General features: G+C 37.3%; 1 protein-coding gene across 2 annotated transcripts; it reads right to left on the reverse strand.

Annotated features, from left to right (window-relative positions):
• Window positions 1–9,163: 9,163 nt before the first annotated feature.
• LOC127803049 (monosaccharide-sensing protein 2-like) lies at window positions 9,164–20,985 on the reverse strand. 2 transcript variants are annotated; one of them, XM_052339056.1, is made up of 6 exons: window positions 20,724–20,984; window positions 20,300–20,392; window positions 19,531–20,097; window positions 11,948–12,894; window positions 10,304–10,491; window positions 9,164–9,911 (listed from the first exon to the last, which is right to left on the reverse strand). In XM_052339056.1, exons 2-6 carry the CDS (start codon window positions 20,376–20,378, stop codon window positions 9,473–9,475), a joined length of 2,220 nt encoding a protein of 739 aa, XP_052195016.1. In that variant the 5' UTR covers window positions 20,379–20,392; window positions 20,724–20,984; the 3' UTR covers window positions 9,164–9,472. The 2 variants fall into 2 exon arrangements, 1 of the variants encoding a protein (XP_052195016.1); XR_008023440.1 differs by having other exon boundaries at window positions 9,780–9,911; window positions 10,211–10,491; window positions 20,724–20,985.
• Window positions 20,986–21,558: the final 573 nt, after the last annotated feature.

Below are 21,558 nucleotides of genomic sequence, written 5' to 3' on the forward strand. Positions count from 1 at the left end.
TCATAGAAAGAGAAAGAGAGATCACCGTCGTTGTCGTTGTCTTTGCCAAAGAAGGATAGGACGACGGAGAGGGAAAAGGTTGGGGACATGTGAGAGTGTATTTCAAATACCTCAAAAATTTTAAACTTGGGGTTAAACCAAAGAGAAATAGTCCATGAACTGATTGTTTTTGTGTTTAGATGATGAAGGGTGCATATAATGCATCATTCTTGATCTCCTGCCCAACGCGGACGTGTCAGCGTCAGACATATAATGCAAGGTGCATATAATGCATTATTCTTGATCTCCTATTTATGTCAGACATTCCTTATCTTATTCGATGCGAAAGTGTCAACAATCTCCATCCTCCTTCCAATTAAATCATGACAGCAACCCCCCTGGCCCCCCCCCCCAAAAAAAAATCAAAACCCTCATTTGCCTTATTCCAATTATATCATGTCAGCACCCCACCTCAAATCAGAACCCTCATTCTCCCCCCCCCCCCCCACACACACCCACCATGTACCATCCCTCGTACAACTCCCCATCAAAACCCTTATTTTAGCGTCGCATACATAAATAAGATAATTTATTTTTTTTTATAAATATTACTATAATATTTGTTAATATCATACTTTTATTTATTGAACAATATTGTAAATAAATTACAACTTAAAGAATATTTTATAAAAGATGGGTTTGATCTATTGTCCGTATCAAGCATTGCTTATGTTGCCCGATGCGAATGCGGACATCGACTTAAAACAAATGGGTAATACTCAAAAAATTTTAATGGACTTAAGAGTAATTTATCTTGGGGCGAAAATGCAATTTACAGATAAATTGAGGTTATATGGTAATTTTGGTACAGTTATGAGCGATCGAATCAACTACAGGGAGTACCCTGGAGTCGAGATGTCCAAGTAAAATGATACGATATTGACGAACGTATCAAGACATGATTTATGGAATCAAAAGAATTTGGGTCAGAGACGATTTTTGGTACAATTGTGATTTGGGCTAAAAAAAACTGAATTATCGTAAAAGATTTCAAAGAAGTCAACGAAAACCTGAAGGGGCTCTGGTTTTATGTGAGGAACAGCCCTTTAAATGGTTTCAGGAAAAAAGTAAAAGGATTTGTGATTAAATATAAATTTGGGGTTGAAATGTAATTATTTTGGGATAAAAGTGTAATTTTTCATAGTCAATGGGCTAAGAAAAATTTTCAAAAAACTTTAAAACTTGAGGGTAAAGGTCCAAAGTGATAAGAGGTGAAAAAGGAAGGACCAACTGGGCATGAAACATGCAAGAAAATCAGGAAATGAGGTCAGTCACCGGTTGTTTGCGTGCCATCGCCACTTTTTGTGATGGGATGGTCATTATAGCCTAGGGGGTAGGTCGGGTAACTCGAGACGACCTGATTGGTTGAAAAATCAGCTGGAAATGACTATAAATAGTCGGGTATGGTCGAGTTTTGTTAAACAAAATTTGGGTTACTAAATCGTTGACTTTGAGAAGAATTGAGAGAAATAAATAGAGGGCTTTTGTTCCTTAGGTCCCAATAATGATTTTTGGAAATTTTGGAGGGTTTTGGTGTTTATTTCAGTGAGTTATAAGGTTCACCAGAAAATCGGCCAAGTCGTCAAAGCCGAGATTAAGCCGGGCATTCGACGGTGATTCAACTGGTGTTTCGAAATGGTGCTTCAATGGATTTAAGAGGTCAAGTAGGCCATGGGTGAAGAAGAAATCACGAAAAATTGAGGCGTTGCAAGTCGTCGGCGACGAGCAGCTCACCGAGGAAGACACGTAGACAGCATGCGCGCCCCAGGTGAGTGAGGTAAGGAATTCTGAAAACAACAAAAAAAAATGAAAAATGAAAAAAAAATATAGAAAAAATTTAGTAAAATAGGAATAGGATTTTATGAGTTATTGTGAAGAAAAAATGGAAAAAAAAATGTCGAGGAGTTTTTATTTTAAGAGAAATGAGGTTTAGGAAAAATATGAGAAATTTGAGAAAAATACCAAAAAAAAATTAGAAAGGTAGGAATATGATTTTATAAATTTTTGTAGAGGAAAATTGGAGGACATGTTGTGGAAATATTTAATTTCCAATTATTTTGGAGGAAAATAAAGAAAATTGGAAAAATTGGGGATAAATATAGAAAAAAAATTCCGAAATGTTGATTTGGAGGAATATTTATTGATCAGGAGAATTTTTAACTATAGGATTTGGAGATTCACACGTATTTTTAATGTCGACACATATTTTGAGGTAATGCACGAATATTGAGATAGTTTGATAAGTTTGAGAAGGTAAGTGATTCTACCAAAAGAAAAAAAAAAATCGATTTTACGTAAATGATTTTATCATGTTGTCATAACTTGACGTGAATATGTCATGTAGATTGCATTTACATGCTATGATGAAATGTGCATATGTACACGATGATATTATTAATCATGCATTCGCATAGGAGTTTGAGAGTACGGGCTAGGATTGCTGCTATTCCAATGGTGCACTCATACACCTTGGCTTGGTAAATAGGCTATAAAAATGGGGAATAGCATTAAGGTACGTCAGCTCAAATCGAAATGAAATAGAAAATGACATTTTGTATCTATGCACGAAATATGTTTACTGTACCCCTACTTAGATGATTCATCATCTAATTTTGGCTTTGCCTCTGAAATATTCAAACATTTCAGATGGAGATTGTAGCAGAAACGAGAATGAATGAAACATGAAATGGCACTTAGCAGAGTGCATAATGAATTGAATGTATGTTATGTAGCCCATATATTTAAGTTCTGCTACTTTTAATTCTGAATGTTTTGAGGAATGATGATGTATAACCTCATTTATGGTTAATGATGATGTATAGCCTTATTTGTGATTAAGGTTAAGATGTTAGGTTCGATTCTACCTTTCGCATTTGATGTTTATGATGATTCTCTTTTGAGGTAGATGGAAATTTTGGGATGGTTATGAAGAATTATATGGTTTAGTTCTGGCTTTAAATAGAAAAAAAAATTATTATCCCAGGATTGTCCTAAGTTATAACACACCTGAGAAAGTGTGATGTTACAAAATGAACCATCCCGGGAAGTAATTGTTGAAATTCATATGAGAAACATTATAGATGCTACCGGCAATACTCGTGAACCCATCATTCTGCGTTCCATCAAAAAAATATAGGGAATGATATGAGTCATCCAATCCATCCAACCTGAAAAGATTGGAAAAAATGGTAATATGAGATGCGTAATACAACTTGTAAAATGAGTTAAATTAGTCTAGAGAAATAATATGAGAAATACATTACCTATCACGCAACGTTTGGGAAGTCCTTTTGTTGTGACCACTAACATTACAAATGTGGCATGTTCTACTAGATTGGGACGTCATTGCTTTCTCTTTCGATGACTTTAATTGCTTCCTACACCTTTTCATTCTAACGGCATTCAAATAACATACTACTTGGATCTTCTCGCAGTTTTTTCTCTTATTCCTACTCATCCCAATATTTTTGCCGTTGTCAATATCTTCAAGCTTAATACACAAACACCGTTGTCAATATCTCCAAGCTTAATGCGCAAACATTCGAATTCATCCAATAGAAAGGTATTGCGAGCTTCTATTAAAGACACGTCATCGACTAACAAAGAAGCCTTGTGTGATAGTAACCCATGCTTAGCCATTAATGACTGACTAGAACCTTCATGGACTAATAAACTAGCCAAAAGTTCATATACGGGTCCAACCTTTGCATTTTTTGTCCACCTCCTTAAAATATATTTTTTCGACAACAACAACATTTGTTTTTTCTTTAAATAACATAGCATATGTCAATATGGATAACCGTCGAACAGAAACATTTGACAACTGCATAATATGAAATCATACTATGGTTAATAAGTCGACTGTCAATGCCTATCAAAATTATTCCCTCACTCAAAATGATCAATGTTGCACACCTTAGCATTTACAGAGCTTGATCTCTTTAAACAAATGTATAAGTTGTTTTGCTCAACTTCTTTATAGAACAACACAAATATATGCTTCGCGTATATTTATATCATCTGTTGCTCCATCATAATAACTGAAGTTAGCCTCAGTTGTTCACTAAGATCAATATGGTTGACAACCAATTCCTCATGGCGTTGATGAGTTAACGCCCTATTGAAACGTGTAATGAAGCCCATCAATGAGTTATTTATGTTGATATATCTCTTAAAAAATGGGTGCCTACTCTCAACCCTTTAACTGTTAGACATTCTTGCACTGAATACATGTTTGACATACGTTGGTACCCATCAATTACATATTTCATACATGTTGATCAACCATTTATTATTGCCCAAATTGGTGGTCTCTATTATCTCTGTTCATCGTTATTCAAACTCCTCGGGCGATTTAGACTGTTTAATGATATTCACTAGCATGCGATGCTACTGCTTATAGCCACAGGCAAAATCGGTGCAGAGTGAATGGTAACACCATTGAGATAGCCTTTGAAATTGCAACATATTGATAAGTGATTATAATAATGGGGGCTACTTGGTTTGGCATGGCTTTTAGGAACTTCGAGAACAACCAAACAAATGATTCGATCGTCTCATCACTCAATAATCCACAGCCAAAGATAATGGTCCGACCATAGTGGTTTACACTAACAAATAAGGCAAAAATCATCAAGTACTTGTTAATGTTGTAGGTTGTATCGAACACCACAGCATCGCTAAAGAAGGCATATGATTTTATTGACTCAAAATCAACCCAAAAACAATGAAGCATCATATTGTCCAAGTCCATATCGTAATCAAAGAAAAAGTTTGGATTTTTTTCTCTCTCAAATGTGAAATTCTTGATTAATGTTTCAACATCATAACCCATTTGTTGCTGACGTAAATCCTTTTCATGTTTCCTGATATCTCTCTCAATACAACCCATTGATGATGAACCATTTGACTCTATCTCCATGAGTCACAATTGTTGACATGTTGGTATATTGGCTTCCGAAAATTATTGAGCAAGTGTTTTTTTTGTGGATGAGACATTTCGATGTGATATTAACAAATGTACTTTGTTGGGAGTAGTTAGACTATGGTTATGTTTCTCCACAAATTGTCTAACTACTCAACTATTGCCAGTTTATTGTTTCACCACCGATGATCTAACATTACACCCAACTCGTGTATATCCACAGTTTATTTCGGCAACTCGTGGCACAGCATTTTTACAACCCATCTGATAGGTCTCGTCTATTTTTCCCTTATTGAGAAAACAAATAACTTCCATATGGTTTCACTCATTTCCTTATTTTTTTCGTTAGTTGCAATTCGAGTGCTAAAACCCAATTCTCGTGCATATGCATTGTAAAAAGTGCTCGCATCCTCATGTGATTCAAATACTTGACCAATTTTTGAAATCCGACCAATGAAAACTTGAGGAATATACACGTTATCATAACTTTGTGATTTCATCCCTACAAAAAAAAGTTAAGACTCCAATTAGAAATAACATATTAGGGAAACACAAGGCATATCAATAAATTAATCACAAAGTAAGGCTTTAATACTACTAGTAAATGATAATGCTAGGCAAAACGAGAGAGGTAAAATTTATAAAAAAAAATATTATGTGTTAGTTAATCAATGGTTTTCTAAATTGGTAAAAAATATTACTTCAAAGTTGATGAAAATTAAATATAAACAAATGTCATTTAAGCAAAAAGATTAGAAAAATAAAATAAAAAAATATAAATAATATACCAAAAGTGGTGGTAGAATGAAATATATTAAGGTAAAGAGAGATGAAAAATAAACTATCAAAATTAATATAAATAACAAAGTGATAAATCTTCAAAGAGAAAGTGAGAAATCTTCAAGAGATGTGGTGTTTAAATAGAGAGGAGTTCCATGAGAAAGCTGATGCTTAAATGCTGCCAGCGAGGGCGGGGAAATAAGGGTTCTAATTTGGGGGTGAGGGGTCGTTGACATGATTTAATTAGAAAGAATGGGCAAATGAGGGTTTTGATTTTTTTTGGGGAGGAATAGAGGTGCTATCATGATTTAATTGGAGGGTGGGTTGTACATGGGGGGATTGCTGACACGTCCACATTGGGTAAAATAAGAAATGTTCGACGCAGACAAGAGATCAAGATTGTACAATGCATTTCTTTTTTATTTTTAATACTTTTAGCTCTCATATATCGAGTAATGTTATATTATTCGTGTCAAATAACCTAACGCAAATTGCAAGGAGGGTAGGTGGGCGGGTTCCTCCCTCGAGTCCACATCCCTTCTCAATTTGTCTACGTCAAGTAACGTCAAACAAATGATATGTTGCTTGACACGAATAATATAATAACTTCACTTATATATCTAACAATTATTTTAACAAAAGAGGAGGACATTCTTAGTGAGCAATGCGACACCCACACCTAGTTCGTAGGTGAACGTTGGTTGAAATTGGCCTTGCACCATAGACACATTTTAAAAATTTATAATATGTATATATATAATATTTTTTTAATAATAAATATTTTCTTACAAATTTTAAATACAAAACATTATAAATCTTTTTAACTTCCCTTCTCTATTTTCCAATTTTTTATCATTGTTGTTTGTTATTCCCAAATCCCACAATCCCATAAAACCCACATTCCCTTCTCAATTTTTCCCTTTTCTCATAAAACATTATCTATTAAACATGATTTATTAGATAAACTTGATTATGGAGATTTAATCAATAATTTTACATCTCAAAAGACAAGAAAATTTGATTTTACATAAAGATGAACATAATTCAACACATATTTATAGAATGAAAAGTTGCTCATTTATTTATAAATTTTATCTTTTTAATACTATCAGTTTAATGTTTTGTTTTATTCTATAAGAGAATCGAGAATGTATAATTTTTTGTTCGGATTGACTTTTTTAGAATTTTAAGAAAAATTAATTTTGTTTTTTTTTTGCTTATTGTAGTAAGTTGTTTTGCTTTTTTTTTTTTTTTTTTTTTTATCTCTTAGACATTATATTTTAGTTGAAAATTTATTGTCATTAAGAGATTATTATATTTTGTAGTTGATTGAATTTTAACTTTTTTTATTTAATAAAATGATGAAATATTTGTGTAAAAATGTGTCATACTCTTGAGAATGTCTCGACAAATCTTTTTGCCTAACGCCCCCAGCTTCGTTGAGCTGGCTCTGCATGGACAATCATATTTTTTTAATTTTTATATATTTAATAATTATTATCATGAGACAACTCAACTGGATATTTTCACCTAGATGGCCGTGAGGTTAAATTGGTCTTATTTCTTAAGTAACAATGCATCTTAATGGTTACATATTTACAACCCATAACAAATATATTACTAAATTTATAACAATAGTGGAGACAGACGACCCTCAAGGAACCACACTCAATACCATTCTTCCTCTCAACCATTCTCACAAAATGCTTGGCTACTTAGTGTTGGGCACACCCCTGCTGCTATTCCACCTTTGTGGGGGAGTCCAGAACGTTAGTGCTTCTACTTCATCTCAACATCCCCTATGCAACCACTGGAAAATGGACGTGTTGCGGAAAATCTCTTTAAAAAATAGAAAAGGTTAGTGCAATAACATCGAACCAAATTTAATTAAACATAATGACAATACACAAAGTACTGAAAACAACAACAAGAAGATAAACACGAAATACAAAGTCTCTGTTTAAATACGTTCAAGACTCAGATATGAAGAGTCCGTTCACCATTTTGGTAACGCCAACAAATAGGAACCACAAACCACAATGAAGCCCTCAAATCGAAAGCCCAGAAAGCTCCAACACCTCTCTGCTGAACTCAACCGAAGCCCTCTCTCACCCAAACAATCAAAGCCACATAAAGTAGGTTACCACAGAAGGTAGATCGGTCATAAAGACAGAGGGTAAAAAGCACAAAGTAAAGAGAAAAGATTATAGAGAATGGATGATCGAAACCCCCTAAATAAGGTATGCGACACCAACAAATCGGCCAAGATCAACAAGGACAGATGCTGTCTCTCAACATGGAAAGAAGCATCGGACCGATATGGAAACAAAGCCATCGAAGATCAGCCGCAAAAGGAAACCACGAAAGAAGCAATCGGCCAAGCAAGGAAACGAGAGAGAGGTGCTAGGGTTCGGCCGAGAGAGAAGACACCAAGAGAAAGGGCTGCATAATGGCCTTTTATATGTGGGTTTAAGGCTTAGGAGATAATGAGCTTTTGGGCTCAGAACAGTGGGCTTCCCCCCACTTGAGCAAATGAGCTAAGGTCTATTTCTCTTCTAAAGTGAGAATAGGACTTGTGGCCCGACTTCTAAAATGGGCTGCTTAAAAGTGGTAATGGAGTTGAGTTATTCAATCTCGGGCTGAAGCCTATGAAGATAAAATTCACCCGAAAAATCGTCACAGCCTTGACCCTCATTAGAAAATACAAAACCAACCGCACGCCAACTTTCTTTGTCTCTACATTGCCACCAAATCTTACACTAGTACCATATTATTATGGGTCTAGCAAATATCGTCATACAATGTCTTTAACTCCAATGTAAATTAAGATAAAAATAATTTTTACTTGACTGATAAGTTTAAAATACGAATAATAAAGCATTCGACAACATATAGTTGTACATGTAATTAAATTAATAGAAATAATTAAGACCACTAAATCTTATTACTAGTGAGTGAGTCATCATTTGTGATGTTATAGTCCTAATATATATAATTTAATTTTAATAAATTTATTATAGTAAATATGCTTGATATTGCAAGATTGCTATTAAAATAAATATTTTTATCTTTCACTCACTCACAGTGTCATTGTTAAATTCTTCTTGTTTCCGTTTCGGTTAAAGTAGAATATTTTTTTTAAAAGCAAATGTAATGATATATACATATATAGATAAAATATAAAAATAAAATAAAAATTATATCTCACTAAAAATTAAATTCACAATTTTATATTCCTAAAATGATATTTCTAAACCCTCCTGTGAGCTACCATATATCTCACTTTTTGAAGTGAGATTAGTGCGTGCGTGCCATGGCCAGGCCTATTGCATTTGCATGTCAAGGCACCCTGGAGTGTGGCCAGAATGAAGTCTAAACGAAACTCGCACTCCAAGACATTCACCAAGTTTACAATGAAACTCAAACATCAAAGAACAAAATCCATCACAATCAAAGGCAGCTACAAAGTGCATGTCAGGGCTACATGAAAACCCCGCGATTTGGCCCTTTAATTACTTAAAACAGAAAAAGAAAAGAAAAGAAAACCCGATATATGCCCTGTCCTGTCCTGAAAGTCTTAATATTCTTCTTGCCAGATGATCTCCATGACCTTGTTTTTCAGCTGCAACCCACCTTTCATATTGCCAGTATCTCGTCGACATAGTTTGCAACTTGTATCGTCAAGAAACGAGGCCGGCCAAAACTTTAATACTCTTATCGCTGTCAGTTTTATGCAGGAACAGCGGTTTGCTTTGCACCAAGAGCAAAGAACTCTGTGATGACTTCAAGGGGCATTCCCTTTGTTTCAGGAACCTTCAGAAAAACAAACACCCATGCAATTGTGCACACAACAGCGTACATTCCGAACACTCCCCCGAGGCCCATGGAACTGAGCATGACAGGGAGTGTGTAAGTGATGGTGATGTCTCCAAACCAGAATGTTAGGGCACATATGGCAATGCAGAGGCCACGGACACGGGTCGGAAAGATTTCCGAGCAGAGGATGTTGGGAATTGGTCCAAAGCCCATGACAAAACAGCAGAAGTAGACAATGACGCTACCGGTTGAGATTATAGCGTGGATGACAGAACCCATGTCAACAACGTTGCCGATAACCAGTATGACAAGTGAAAATAGCAAGACAGGTAATGTAGATAGCAACAGCCGCCTGGAGAAGAAAAAATACACAGATTAGACAACCAAATACGGCATGAGATTCAACTTAAGAGTCCCATTCATGGTTCCATGATTGAAAACAGCTCCATAGTCCCAGAACCATTTATCAACTATCATTCTGTCCCTAGAATTGGAAAGGTAACATGCATGCATCATTGAGGAGAATGCTATATGATTTTCTTACCATTTGAATACAACAACAAAAATAAAAGCCTAAATACTATTATGGTTCCAATAATGGCAAGAAAAATGAATTAAAAGGATGGGGGCAGAAGAAGGATGAAGCCTTACTTGCCAATTATGAAGTCCAAGACAAGAGAAACTCAGAATGGAAAAACAAAGTTCACAAGATACAGGCTTCACCAACAAATAAGCAAAAGTTACCTTCTGCCTGCAATATCCATTAGTCTCATAGCAATACCTATGCTTGGAAGCATCAACAAAGTTGTAAAAGCACTTATAAGCAGAGATGCAGAGTCAGAACGAAGGCCCATATTGGACAGAAGAATTCCAACACCTGCTTGCTCAAGAATTTGAGGAGTATAGTACAGAACCCCATTTATGCCAGAAAACTGCATAAATGAGAAATATGCATTAAATTTTGTAGATCTTACAACAAAATTATTGAGAATTTAGCCCAGCAGATTAATTTAAGTGTTAACACAAAAGTTTACCAGATCAACAATAGCTGAAGGAGCCACATGAGTTGGAATATATACTTGCCGTGGTCTTCTTAATCCAAACTCATGTTAATTGTGTTAAATTGGTATGGTATGCCTTGGCTTAAACAAAATCATTGAGAATTTTGCCTGGGAAGTTTATTTAAGTGTTCCAAAAAGTTCAGCTAAATAATAGTATGTGTTGCATGAGGTGGAATATATTCTTGTCATGGTCTTCTTAATCCAAGTTCATACTAATTGCCTTGTGTGGGTATGGTATAGTTTGACTGAGTTGGATCATGCGAAAATTTGGCAATCAGAGATGAGATATTGTCAGAAGGAGCCTGGAACAATTTTTCTTATAGAAGAAATGGAAAAGGAGACCACCACTGGAAAATGGGTTACAAGTAAACGTACAAAGACAGTTTGAAGCAAGGGCAAAGGTAGAATTCATGACATCAATAAGTGTGTCGCCTGAGTGTTTCTACGTGGGAAAATAATAGAATTACTAATGTTGGATGGGCTTCCCAGGCCTGACCCACCTGATGCAACTAAATATTTTTTTTACATTATCAACCCAAGCCTGTGAATGTATATGGCCAGGAGTTTGTGACAGAAATATTGCTTTATGTTCCATGGCTGTTACAAAAAACAGCACATTTATAACAGAAGATACATTCAATTAGGAAACTAGATATAGGTGTTAGTTCAATGTATATCACTATGTTGCTTCAGCCTGGCAGCTGATATTCAAAAACTATGCAACCCTTTAAGAAAACATAAAGCAGCACAAGTACAGAAGATACATTGATCAACATAACAGAGATGGAAATAGGAAATTAATAGGTTTTGTCAGTTGACAGACAATGCAAAGGCTTTAGCCAAAACCCAAATGAAAGGAGCACTAAAAAACAATCACTGTACTGCTCGAGTTGTTCAAATTTAAGATTGTTCATGAAAGTCTCTGACAAAATTAGGCATATAACATAATGCCAGGAGTGATTAAAAGGGTCCAAATTCAATTGATTTATAAATAATTTTATATTTATTATTTGGATCAATGATTACCAAAGATATGTACTTTAATGTGCAAGGGAGTAAACTGTTCCAGTCCTTAAATCTGGTTGATGCCCCCACAGAATTCCCCTTGTAAGCACACGAGTTTCTTCCAGATTCTAGGAATGTAACAGCATACAATGACATAGAGAAGAAAGTTGATCAAATTTACGGATGAGAAAATTATCTATTTATGGAAGAAAATAGTAATGGTGACTCAACTGGACCAAGTCAGAACCAAAACAATTCAATGCCTCTGCAGAATCAAAATTTAACAAGTCAAACTGCAACTTCAATTGAAAAATGTTCTTACCTGCTGAAGTATCTGAATTCCTACACCAACAATTAATGCGTGCTTGACGCCAGGCTCAAAAAGATCAGCCCAACTTGGCCTTTTCACAGCAGTTTGGGATGGCTGAACCATCTCTGGTTCAATCGGGAGAAGGCCAATAAGTTCTTTGGAATAAAGAGCAGATTGACTTACCAAAGCAGAAGCATGTATGAGTTCGCCTTCTGCAATGGCATCACCACCGGGAAGTGATAAAATGGACCCATGACGAGATCCAGGGGCATTCTCTTGGTGCAAATAGATCCTTTTAAGTTCTGACTTTTTTCCATCTTCAACTTTCCCCTCAGACCATGTATATGCCAGCTGCCAACCACCACCAATGTCCATGCCACTGACTGTCTCACCAGCACCTCCTTGCATCATACTGCTTTGGAGTCTCGTGCTCAATACACTGCCATTAGAGACAGGAACTCCCATGTCCTTTTCCACATTTGTACCATGACGTGATAACAATGGGCTATGTATGTTGTCATCTGACTCAACCCCAGAATCATCAGATATTTGATGCTCACCATCTCTATGGAGGCTTTCTACATCCCATTGTTCATTCCGACTTTGCTCTGCTACATTGAACATGCTGCCAAAGGTAGGAAATAACATGCTTCGTCTGCTTCCCATCTCAGGCATTTTCTCATGAATACTTCCGAAGAGAGTGACCATAGGATCAATAAAAGATTTGCTGCTCCGGTTTACCACACTCCCATGTCGGGATGCTAAACCAAGGGTGCTCTGACCAGTGACAGGTTGTGCAATCCATGAGACGCCTTCCTCTGCACCATATAACCTGATATTGTCTCTCTGCTGATCATGCTCCTGGCTGTCAGTGAGCTCATTGACTGGGGCAATGACATACTCTTCTAAAGATGTCTCACCTCCTTTGCCCAGACCTTCGACTAGCAAAGCCATTTCAGCTGAAGACCATAAAAACAAACCTCAAATCAAGATGAGAATTCCATGAAGGATATGGAAGAATTAAGGGGTAATCAGATTGATAAGGTAGAAAAAAAACACAACACTCACATGATGAAGATATGAAAATCCAAAAAGTAGGTGAATTTGGAAATTAGTCAACAACAAAACTAAAATAATAGCAAGCGTTAATCCCACCAAGTCAGGTGGGAAATTAGTCAAGTTATCCTATACTTCACATGGAGATGACATCAGATAGAAATTAATAAATTATATTTCTAATCTGATTCATAAAAGTATGCAATATTATCATTCAATTTTAAACCTTTTCTTTCCTTATCTTTTTGATGAAAAAAAAAAAAAAAAAGATATGGCGATATTTATGGAACAAGGCCATGCTAAGTGTGCTTGTAGTTGTCAGTGCGTTTGCTTTGGAAATTAGATGATATGAGAAGCAAAAAATTGAAGTTGCTCAAGTAGTACTATTTTCAATCAAAGAGGAGTACGCACAAAGAGAAGAAAGAAGCTACTTATTGAGAATTGTCTAATTGAGAATTGCTGACAGATTACTGGATGGAAGCAATAACAATAATGATTAACAATCACAAGCTTTAATCCCACTAAATGGGTTCAACTACATGAATTTTAGACCTCCAACCATCTCTATCCAAGGCCACATTCTTTATATAGCCATAATATCCTATGTAGTGTCTAAAGCTTTCCCAGCAAGTTATTTGGTCTTTCACCCTCTCTTTTGCTACAAGTTTCCTCTATTTTATCCACTTGCCTTAAAAGAACTCCTATTGGTTTTCTTTTCACATGTCCAAACCATTTTAATGTGACTCCCTCATTTTTTCTTCAATGTGCATCATTTCAACCTTATTACATGTCTCGTTTCTTATTTTACCTTACTTGTCTAGCAGCATATCTATTGTAACATTCTCATCTCAACTACTAGATGGGAGCAAATAAGGAAAAAAATTAGTTGTTCAGAAATCTTAAAGAATAAATGGGGCCTAAATTTAAAAAGTATTCAGACTGGACAGTAATTATAACTAGCTAAACAGATGCAATATAAAAGCTACCATTTAGTTTGCATGCCCAATAAATGGTCCATGCCATGAAGCCATCAGCATATATACATGCATATATCATAGAACTCTAAATATTTTTATGTCTAATTGCTAGAATTTATTGGAAGGATTCATCTTGGATTAATGAATTGCAAATATATTGCTTTGTAATATTTTCCAGCAAAGCCTTCTTTTTCTAGTTATGAATGCATGGCCACAACATATGCTTTTGATTTCAAGTACTTGTCAACTCTGTTTCAAGTTGTAGGTCGAAATATTTATACGAATATACTTAATGGTGGCAGTTACAGGAGAGACCCAAATGAAAGGCGTAGGGTGGCTCCTTTAATTTATTGATTTATTTTTTTCTTTAAGACAAGCAAAACTATTTAACAAAATTTTAGAAATACTAAAAGTTTGAAAAATAATTTAAAAAATGCTACTCCAACAAAATTATTTAACAAAATACTACTCTAGCTTGCACCTCAAACGCCATAATGGCAAGCATGCCAGTTTCTGAACATGGGACAACCGTTGGTCACACTAGCGGTTTTCAATATAGTACATTTACTTTAAGGAAATAAATACAAACTTTCAAAAGTGAACTTAATGTATTGAAAATCGCTGGTGAGACCAACAGTTTATAAACCGCTAATCTCACAAACGGTTATTAGGCAGGACTTTTGGTCCAACCAGTGGTTCCACTTTGGAAAAAAAATTGCCACACTAGAAGATTTCCAACGTGGCATTTTGAGGTGTAAGCTAGACCGGTGTTTTGTTAAATAGTTTTGCCCACATAGCATTTTTAATTTTTTTTTAACTTGTAGTAACGAAAAAAAAAACCCCTAAAGTTGACTGTCAAGCCCTTAGATTATGGGCTTCACAATTTGAAGGAATTCGAGCAAAATTCCAAGAAGAAGAGATGCATTTGGGAAAGAACAGATATAATGAGGAAGGAGAGAGAATGAGAGAAAGATCAAAGAGAGAATTAAGAGAAAAGACTTGTCATTATTCTCGATGCCCCTCCCTCTCACTGTTGCTAGTCTCTTATAGAGCCTGTAGTAGCCTTCTAATAGTATAACAACAAGCCAACAGTAAAGCTAACTAAATCAACAGTAAAGAGTATAGTTCTAACCCTCTAACTGTTAGTGTTGGTGCCATAATGCTAGATTTAGATGGTCTTTGACAATTATGATTGTGGGCCTAATGATGTAATTCTTGCAAAAATATAACAAAATGTGTTTTCATATTTTGAGGTCACATCTTCATTCATAGCTCTCCAATTATTATATATGAAAGAGTCCTTAGATTTCCTATTAAAGGTTTTATTCTTAAGTGTCAAGAACATGTGACTAAGGACTTTTGAAAAAAGGATATCTTAAGGTTTATTCCCAATCCTTAGACGTATCAAAAGGGGACTATGATTAGTCAATTACGAACTAGCACGTGGGATACTACCTTTAATTAGTATGAGATGCTAATGCTAAAAGATGGTGAGTCACATGCCATAATCCATGGGATGGATATAGTATACACGTGGGCAGGTGTTAGTGGAACACTTAATGAATGTGACGCATGTGATAGATCATATGGCTGAGAGAATCTATAATCTATCACAGGTTTGGATTGTGTTATTGGTCTTTAAATCGAAGGTAACACAGTTGTCTTGTGTGTCGGTACAAGGGATTTGTCGTTGCTAAGAACAATCCAGTTACCGAGTGAGAGATGCACTGTGTGGTCCCTGTGTAATGGCATATAGAGACAGGTGATTGTTGATGGGATCCATCGACTTCCGGCGTGAGGTGAACATCCTATGCGATTAGTGGTAGTCCTGATTGTAGAAACCCTGGCTAAGGTACACTTAATTGGAAAGTATTCCAATGTCGGAAGGAGTTCCGATGTATCATCTCAATCTCACCACACTAATTTTGGCATAATCATTGAGTTAGTGAGTTTGGTTAGTCCATGACTCTCACTCGATCGGGATGATAACATATGGAAGGATTATAGTACACAGGAATCAAAAACCCAAATAGGTTTTATACTGAAGTAAGACTTTATTACTGGTAGGATTGTCTTGACATAATACTAGTTATCACTCAAGATCTTTCGGGGTACATTAGGGAGATGGAGAGATCCTCATTGTAGACCAAAATGTTTAGTCAACGTCAAAGAGTTTGACATTTCTTGATTGCTACTTAGTAGTGAATTTAGAAGGTCACACGCGTATTCAGGTGTGATGGTTGACTAAATGATTAAGGCTGAAACCGTCATTAAAAGTTAATGATGTTTATTGTTAAGAGTTAACGAATCGGGTTCAATGATCAAATTTATGAGGAGCAAATGTCAAGAGTTGACAGGCATGCCGTTAAGAGTTAACGGGGGCCTCGGTTTCATCATGAGATGGTGAAAGTGTCATTAAGTGTTTATGGCGTGGCTTAGATGCAATTTCTGGAAGTTTGTACAAAGGGCCAAAATCGATCAGCTCGAGCAAAACTGTTAACAGGTCCTTGTGAATTGTCACCAGTTTCTGTCGATGGCGCTGGTAGATTACACGACCGTTTGTCATCTTCTGCAACGAAAAAGCTAGGACACGTGGCGAGGGCGAACAGAGGAAGGACGACATGCGTCCTTGTGGTCTCCTCCATGTTCCTCAGCCCTATTTCCATGTCTCTTGTCTGTTATGAGGGTTTTGGGCGACTAGGGTTTTGTGTTTTATATACAAGCCAAAATTGAAGAATAAAAGGAGATAGTGAATACCTTGCAACTGTTGCATTAAACTCTCTTGACCTTGGCTCATTTTCTTCTCCGCATTTCAGAGCTCAAAACACTCACCCCTTGCCCCTCTTCCTATGCTCCTTGTTCATCCATTACTATAGTAGTAACCTAAGCAAAACAGTGAGACTGTTTTGGTCCTTGGGTCTTTTCATTTGAACCTACTTCATTTTCAACCTTGATCTCCCTTAGTCTTTCTGTCTAGCACAAAGAGAAAGTAGTGGGATTCACCATCTCGTTGGAGCGTGGACTAGATAGGCCCCTCGTAGTTTCGGGGACAGTTCGATCTAACCGAAGAAGTTTCAGGAGCTATTTTGGAGTAAGGAGTTGCTGCTATTGGGAGGATTTCAGCCCCTACATCGACTTTCAAGAGTTGAAAGGTATACCTACTAAATCCCCTATGGCATGGTTTAGTTTCGGTTTGCATGTGGACATTGAAAATGAGTCTTGCAAGGTGATTTTGGTTTATGTTTTTGCTACCTTATGTGCTTTCAAAAAATGTTTTTGAAAACCAGTTAAACCCTTGCATTGGTACAACTAATTACTGAGCCTCCCCAACTAATTAATCTCCAACGGTTAATACAAGTAGGTTTACTAATACATTTACTGGTTTTACCCCTAGGGTCGTGACAATCCCCACCCCTTCAAACAATGCTTGTCCCCAAAAATTGACAGCAACGGTGATGGTTCAACCAATCCCTACCTTCAATACTTGATACCTCCTTCTCTTCTTCTTACTGTTTTGCTTTTCCCCTTTGGGTAGTAGAAGTGTAGCAGCGTCTGCCTCTAGCTGTGCCTCTGTTGCATCAGCCTTTTCCTTCCAACACTTTAGTCTGTATAGAATACAACCGTAATTCTTCTCCAATGATCACCCTGCACTCACCTATATACCTCATGGGAAACATCTTCTTTTTCTTCTTCTAATCGTTCCTTGTCTTCCTCCCCTTCTTCATTAGAACCCTTTATTTTCAGCGTTAGCCTTTGATGTCCTGGACTATACTTCTCACCACACTTGAAGCATAAGCCTAATGGTTTCCTCTGCTCCATAATTTGATTCTTGTTTGCCGGACCTGTAGCATTCTTGGCCCCTTCTTAACCTGCTGCCCATGTTATAGCCTTGAGATTACCCTCAAACTATGCATTTTAGACCTTTACTAGGTTGCGACCAAGGTTGTGTCCACTCCTTGTTATTCTTGAATACAACTTCCCATGTCAATTCTTGTAATCGGGCTTTCTCTGTTGCTTGTTTAAGCGATGATGGCCCCAGCATCTTTACCACTGATCTCAGCTCGTCTCTCAATCCGCTAATGAAACTTAACACGAAATAAGGCTCGGTCAAGCTCGGGTGGGCCATTCCTATCAAAGCCCTCAATTCTTCGAACCTCCTTAGGTAATCTTCCACCAGACCCATCTTGCCTCAGTTTATTAAATTCTTCCACCACGTCTGTCATGCTCTTCTCACTAAATCAACCACACAACTCTTTTGTGAATTCCAACCAAGACACTACTCCACCCTCCACTTGCTTCCAACTTTGATACCAGGCATCGACACTGTCATTGAGATATGCCGCCACCATCATCACCTTTTGCCCTTCATTAACCCGATACAATTCGAAAAACCTCTCACAACGATAGACCCACCATCTTGGCTTCACCCCCTCAAAGGTTGGAATTTCCAATCGAGGTGTGGGGGTATGGCCAATGCAAACCTTTCCTCTTTCGTCCTTAGCCCGTCCGGTCTAGGTAGGATTACATCCCTATCAAAGATCAGTTCCGGCCCTAACTTGGAAGGAAATGTTCCGATAATCGGAATTACGGCAAGGCGGACAGCATGTTAAACATGTTGTTAATCTTCTGTCCATAGTAGTCCGCCCATTCTTGGCCCTTCTCTAGCTCACGTTCGCTATGCCTCAGGGCCGCCATATCCTCCTGACTTTGGTCCTTTATTGCCGCCATACTCGACTCCAAGGCCTCCATACGAGACTCAAGCTGCTTCAAACGTGTACCTTCTGCCATGGCTTGGGTCGAAATTGTCACTTCGAAATTGCTCTTGCTTCGCATACGTCCATTATGCCTTGTCTTGGTCATGCCTTGGGTCTCACTCTCGTCGACGTCTGCTAGTCCGATTCCACGTCGCCCACGTAAACCCCTCATTCTAACCAAATCATCGACCAATGGTTGGAATTCACAATCTCAAATTTTCTTGATTCCTGATCGCACCGTACTAGCTTCCACCCGCCACTTCCTACTTCAATTGCACCAGCTTCAATTGCGCTACCAACTTCCGATCGACAATCAGCCACTGCCTTCAATTGTGTCTAGGAGCCGCTGAAGATCACCGGCTTTGATACCATTTGTCAAGCCCTCAGATTATGGGCTTGACAATTTGAAGGAATTCGAGCAGAATTCTGAGTAGAATTCCAAGAAGAAGAGATGAATTTGGGAAAGAACAGAGAGAATGAGGAAGGAGGGAGAAAGAGAGAATGAGAGAAGGATCAAAGAGAGAATTGGGAGAAAAGACTTGTCATTATTCTCAATGCCCCTCCCTCTCACTGCCGCTGGGATCATGACATTGACACATATAGATAACATATATACATTATATATTTATGTACTGACATTAAAATACACAGAACAAGCTCGGTAAAGAGTAAGTAATGTACATGCTTACTGAATAACTTAATTAAATATTTTTATGAAAGATAGTTGGAACAAAGAAAGATACTGTGTAACAGTGTGAGAAAAAAGACATAAAACAACTGACTAAGAAAGAGGACCAACTGGACGAACCTGAGACATCTTCCCTGCCACATAGTCTCTGTAAAACCTGCTTAGCCTCCGCCATCTTCCCTTTACTCACCAACCATCGAGGAGATTCAGGCAAGAACATTACTGTTAAAGCAAAATAAACAAGAGAAGGAATGGAAAGAACCCCGAGCATCAACCGCCACTTCGGTGAATTCATCAGTGACATTCTAAAGACCATGCAATATGACAAAAACATGCCAGCAGACCCAGTGAATTGCGGGAGCGTATTTAACGATCCCCTTATTTCGGGAGGGGCTGTCTCAGATATATAAACAGGAACAAGAGTAACAGCAAGACCAATTCCGAACCCATCCATTAGCCTTGCGACAAGTAGAACATAGACGTTTGGGGACCATAACATTACCAGACTGCTAAGGAAATAAAGCACAGATGAGATTATCAGCATTGGACGTCGTCCAAGGGAATCTGATACAGGTCCAGAGAAAGTTGTAATAATTGTGGCGCCAATGAGGGACATAGCCACAATTAGCCCTTCGATGGTTGGTTCAGATTGCAAATTAAACTCTCTCTTGATGTAGAGAACAGCCCCTGCAACACATCATACAAATTGTTTTGCCATGAGATTGCAACGTAGTACTCAAACCAATTTGCAGAAGAAGGGTGTCCCCAGTGAACGGGGATCCCCACTATGCAAAGACATTTCTACAACCTGAACCCACGACCTTCCTGTTGCAATACAAATAAAATACATACCATAACATTGACACAATAATAGAAAATGAGCAGATACCTGCAATTGTTGCGTTATCCCAGCCTTGCAGCAAGTTGCCAATTGAAGCGGCAATAGCAACAAGCACAGCTCCCCTCATCCTTCCGCAGTAAACTGAATATGGAAGAGAAGTCAGATCACTAAGAACGCAAGAAATTTGAAAAACAGAACATGAACCAGAGAGGCATCGACGAGCCCAAGTTGAAAACAGCGTAAAAAGAATTGGGCGACTCTCGTCCCTAAGAACGCACAACTTATCAATGTCGATAAATGCGTACAAAATCGATATTTCAGAAGCAGATACAAGACCTAGAAATGCTCAAGAGACGGGGATGTTCAAGGAACGAAGTGATTCGAGAAACGAGGGCAAGAACTTCACGATGAAAGACGGCCTTACCAAACTACAAACTAATGCTTCCGAATAAAGACAGTTTAGAGAGCTTACCAGAAATTCCTCGATATCTCACTTTCGAAACTGCAGCACTCAGAGAGAGAAAGCGAGAGAAGTTGTTTGGAAGTCGAACAGGAATCTGATGCAGATCTACAATACGGCACGGATGAACTGGAAGACTGGGGTGAAGCGGTTCATAGTATTGGTATATTTTAGAATTTCAATTTTGGACGCTACAATACAATGACGACTGACGAGGCTGAGTGAATCTCTCTCTCCCCAGCTGTCGAGAATCAGAGCGAGAAGAACGTGCTTCGCTGATCTGTTTTTCTATTTTTATACATGGGTGACGCTGATGCTCACGTTGATGGTGATGGGGCAGGCAGCCACCACACCACACCACACCACACCAGCCAGGGGTGGGTGGGTCCTTGCTTCGCCTGGACAGAGTTCGTGATTTTCTTGAACTTCCTTGACAGTGACAGTCAGGATTCTCAAGTAAAACGTTACCAGAATCTGTAAGTAAAATTATTATTAAAATAAACTGCAAAAGTTCTGATTTGGCATCCACGTATACCTTCCTAATTCCTAATTTTTAATTTCCTTTTTCTTTTTCTTTTAAATGAAAAATCGTGATGATGACCTTTCTATAAATTTCGAGTTTAATAAGGTATTACTAAAAAGATTTTAAAATACAGATTTTACTCAAATTACTATTTAATTTAAGGCTCTGTTTGTTTTCATTAAAAAATATTTCACGATGACATGACATGGTGTAACATAGGATTGATGGTTCCTTTATTATTTATTATTTACATGGACAATTATTGTTTCTATGGTAACAGTGTACTGATGTGATATGATCATTTTCTTAAACATTACTTTCTAT

The sequence above is a fragment of the Diospyros lotus genome, chromosome 6 (assembly GCF_014633365.1).
Source record: "Diospyros lotus cultivar Yz01 chromosome 6, ASM1463336v1, whole genome shotgun sequence".
Classification (NCBI taxonomy): Eukaryota; Viridiplantae; Streptophyta; class Magnoliopsida; order Ericales; family Ebenaceae; genus Diospyros; species Diospyros lotus.